The sequence below is a fragment of the Oryzias melastigma genome, linkage group LG8, assembly GCF_002922805.2.
Source record: "Oryzias melastigma strain HK-1 linkage group LG8, ASM292280v2, whole genome shotgun sequence".
NCBI lineage: Eukaryota > Metazoa > Chordata > Actinopteri > Beloniformes > Adrianichthyidae > Oryzias > Oryzias melastigma.
The window spans coordinates 16,599,565-16,603,707 of record NC_050519.1 but is presented as its reverse complement, the minus strand read 5'-3'; the positions used below and the strand labels follow the sequence as shown (position 1 = coordinate 16,603,707).

General features: G+C 34.4%; 1 protein-coding gene across 3 annotated transcripts in view; it reads left to right on the top strand.

Annotated features, from left to right (window-relative positions):
• The window catches only part of atf7ip2 (activating transcription factor 7 interacting protein 2), an 8,422-nt gene extending 4,545 nt beyond the window's left edge, over positions 1–3,877 (top strand). The window contains exons 6-14 of one of the 3 annotated variants that reach the window (XM_024272831.2): positions 215–240; positions 378–418; positions 508–560; positions 833–845; positions 1,341–1,420; positions 2,467–2,610; positions 2,691–2,822; positions 2,886–3,076; positions 3,152–3,877. In XM_024272831.2, the coding sequence (XP_024128599.1) occupies positions 215–240; positions 378–418; positions 508–560; positions 833–845; positions 1,341–1,420; positions 2,467–2,610; positions 2,691–2,822; positions 2,886–3,076; positions 3,152–3,362 (891 nt within the window). In that variant the 3' untranslated portion in view covers positions 3,363–3,877. Of the gene's footprint in view, positions 1–214; positions 241–377; positions 419–507; positions 561–832; positions 879–1,340; positions 1,421–2,466; positions 2,611–2,690; positions 2,823–2,885; positions 3,077–3,151 lie in introns of all 3 variants that reach the window. The other 2 variants (XM_024272830.2, XM_024272829.2) reach the window with 2 other exon arrangements.
• Positions 3,878–4,143: the final 266 nt, after the last annotated feature.

Sequence of the window (4,143 nt, the reverse complement as noted above, 5' to 3'; positions counted from 1 at the left end):
CGCACCGCTCAACTCCCCTTTTCTTGATTGGCCATAAAAACTTGTGATGCTTCAGAAATAGAGGTCAATGGAGCTCAAACTGTCAAAAAGGGCAGGAATACAGTATATGATAAAAGTAAGCAATGATTTTATTTTGGAAAAAGTGCAAATATTTATTTTTTTTTAACATGTTTTTAAATCTTACATTTTTAAACAATTTCCAACTTTCTTTCAGTGTCCATGTCCTGCTGACATCACCAGGTACGTAAAGACACCTTTCCAGTTGTAGTCCTAAATAAACTAATTATATAAAATATATATATTCAGTTATTATGTGGGTAAGACTTATCCGGGATTTATTTTGTTGGAATAAATGAAATGTGTCATGAACTGTTTAGGAAAGACCCGGACAACAGAAGCGTGGAAACCAGCTCACATAGTGAGAGCTCAGAAACACTAAAGATTATTTCACTTTTTGGGTTCAATGTTTCATTTTTTTACATGTTGTTTTTTTGTGTGTGTTGACAGCTGAAACACTGGACGTTAAGACAACAAAGACTGGAGAGATCAAGCATATAATAGTAACTAAACTTTATTTCATTCTTTGTTTTTTGGATCACTTTACTCATAGTAAGTTATAGTGGGACAAAAAAATATTTATATAGCCGCCAAATGTGCAAGTTCTTCCACTTTAAAAGATGAGGCCTGTAATTTACATCATAGTTACTCAACTATGAGAGACAAATAATTATCTGAAGTGAAGCAAACGACATTCACTAACTTATTGTGAGTAGTGTGATTATTCAATCCAACTTTATTCTGCTAACATTGTTTTAACTTTTGTTCTCCACAGGATAAAATCAGAGGTGCACTGGAGAAACTTCATTCAGAAAAAGATGGTAAATAGTAGTGCTGGGCGAGATGGTAATACGTATCATGTGGATGTTAGAACATTTTCTATCATACCATTTCGATTTTTATTCTTTTATTTTTATTGCTGAACTTTTGTGCAAAAATATGTGTTCCTACGAAGAAACTTCAAACTGTTGTGCACTTTATTTTTTTTCCCAGTTGTAACAATTAGAAAAAAAATAAAGTCAGAGAAAATTATGTAATGACATTTTTTTCGATTTTAATAACTGAAAATATACTTGATTGCAGTTTATCATAATATATATCGTTATCATGATATAAAAATAATTGATATCGTAATATACAACTTTTTTCCATATCGCCCAGCACTAGTAAATAGATGATTGTATATTTGAGTTAAAAAGGAGAATTAACCTGTTTGTCAATTTTAATAAACTAAAGTAAAGTGTCCTTTTCTCTGTTATTTATTTTATTCTTTTTCTGGGCAGTTTTATTGGCATCTGTGTCAGGTTTGAATGCTGAAGCCTACCCGCCTTTTCTCACGCCTTACGGCTCATCGAAATTGAAGGTAGGGGTTGTTTATTATTATTATTCCACTAATACCTTTTTTAAAATAACTTTTTATTATTAATAAATTCGAATGAGATAATATATTTACTTAAGAGCTTACTGATGATGCCGTGATGCCATTTATTGGACCAACACTTCAGAATCAGTTCAATGGGCAGTGACAGCTTGTCCACTTGAATTTTTGTCAACATTTCATGAAAAACCATTTCATGTTATAAGACCTTAAGTTTTTCTCTTAACTGACTAAAGAAACAAACAAAAAAACTTCGATTTATTTTTTAAATTTGTGATTCATAATCAATATTAGTTCATTCTGAATGATCTGAATAATAAGTTGTGGCCACAAATTAGTAAATTGTCTCCTCGAATGAGCATTTTTAGTTCACATTTTAGCAATTTGTATGCACAAATTAATATTTGAGTATCTTCAATTCCTACTACTAATTTGTGGCTACCAAATTGTAATTTGTGATCACCGATTATTATCATTTATGAATGTCTTCCCACAAAATGCTAGTAAAACGCTAATTTGTGCATACAATACTAATTTGTCACCACAAAATGCTAATAAAAAGATTATTTAAGCTCATAGAACGCTAATTTGTGGCCACAATACTAATTTGGACCCAGAAAATACTAGGACTGAGTTAATAAAATTTAAGCTTAATAGATCAATAATCGATTCATTTAAATCGATTTAGCATATAATGCTTAAGTCTGCTAGCTTGATGCTAATGTTTAATGGAATTTCCCATTGGACGGCTAATGTTAAAGCTTGGTCAATCTGCAAAACTTGGCAACAAACCCAAAAATTCCAGTTTGGTTATGGAGCTAAAATAAGGAGGATTGATCAGGAAACGATTAGATCATTGAAAAGTTCTGACTACAAATCTTCACAAGTACTTTGAGTTTTCATAAAAGAAAAATCTGCAAACACTGAAAGAAAGAAACCTGAAAGTAAAAAGAAAACAACTTCTGTTTTGTTTTTGCATTTTCTTATATATAAAAAAAAACGAATAAATCTGTGATTGCTTTGTTTTCCAGAAATGTCCGGATGTGAAAACCCCAGAGAAGGAAGAACCTCAGCAGGACGATGAGACTGAGACGTTTGAGCCAAAGGCCAAGAAGATCAAAACTGAACCTCTTGAGAAAACCAGTCCTGTAGAGATGGAGCAAACCAGCTGTCAGGTATTAATCACACATCAGAGTGTTTATTTCTTAGACTGTCGGCTACATTTTTATTGGTGTTTTTCTTAAATCTCTTTAAGATCGTGAAAAAAGAAACTCAAACGGAAGAGACTTTAGAAGAATTTGACAAGCCAGAAGATAATCTTTTCAAAATAAAAGCCGATCCTGAGTGCAGCTCTGCCACTGAAGGAAACGATGGAAGCAGCGATCAGGTATTGCACAGACTCGTGATCTTTTTGACTGCTGGAGAGTCTCTTCACATTTCTCTCTCTTAGCAGGAACTGCTTTCCTATCCTCCGCTTCCTCCAGTCCCCTTTCCGCTGTTTCTGAGCATTGAAGCGGCTTCGTACAGCATCCCTCAGAAAGTAGAGGTCAACCTGGCGCTCATCAGAAACCCCACTCGACTGTCGGTGCTCTGGAACGTGACGGAGGTGGACCCCGGTGCTCCGCCCATGGAAAGCTACACGTAAGAATGAGACGTCTGTTCATAGAAACGAGTGGCTAATGCTCTGACGTTTGTATCTTCTTCTGACTGCTGCAGCATCTTCCTGACGATGGAAAAAGTAAAAGGTAGCGGCATCTTCTCAGACTGGTTGACCTACAATAGGGTGGAGGCTAAAGCCCTCCCCATGTGTGCCCTCATCAAGAAGTACAAGCCGGGCCACAAGGTGTGCGCCGCTGTACTGGGCAAAGACGCATTCGGCCGATATGGACCCTACAGTGAAGTTGTTGCTGCCACTATACCGGAATAGATGCAAGAAGGATCCGGAAAAGGATCTTTTATTTTTACACGTTTGTTCTTGTTATCATACAAGTTACCCAGTGGTGCTTTTTTTTTTTCTTTCTTTTTTTGTATTTTAATTTTGAATATTTTGACTTGCCACTGGTATTGTGAATGTATTTCATGTTGTACTGAATTCCAAAATCTGATTTTATGAGAGATTCATACACAAACCTGCTGCTTTACGTTGTAATAAATCATTTCTATTTGAATCTGGTGACTAAATAAAGCAAACGTTTTTTTTTATAAGTATTTAATGTTAAATCGTACAGTATTGTTAAAACGTATTGGGGTTTTTGAAGTTTAAACATGTTTATAAAGGAAAATGAATGTAGCTGTTGTTCAGTATTCATGCCGGTTTTGCCTTTCCATAAGTCAAAGTATTTTCAGTTGAACTGCTGCTAGTGTTCAGAGAACTTCTTAGTGTTGTTTGGAAACACTGAAATCCTTTTGTGATTAAAGAGGATCAAATGAGTCTGGAAAGTTAACATTTGTTTTTATTTTGAAAAAAACTTTTTCCCCCAAATTTAATTGTGTTAGTGATGAAACATTCCTGAGCAAAACAAATAAGATCTCAGTGCTTTTGACACAATCCCAAATCATGATGGTTCTCTCACCATGCTTTAGAATTGAGACAATAGTGGGATTTTTATATGGATCTCCAGCTGGGTTCTAAACAAAAAAAAATGCAACAACAAAAAGACCCAAAGTATTGCAATTAAGTAAAAAAAAGAAAAAAAAGTAATTTTTCA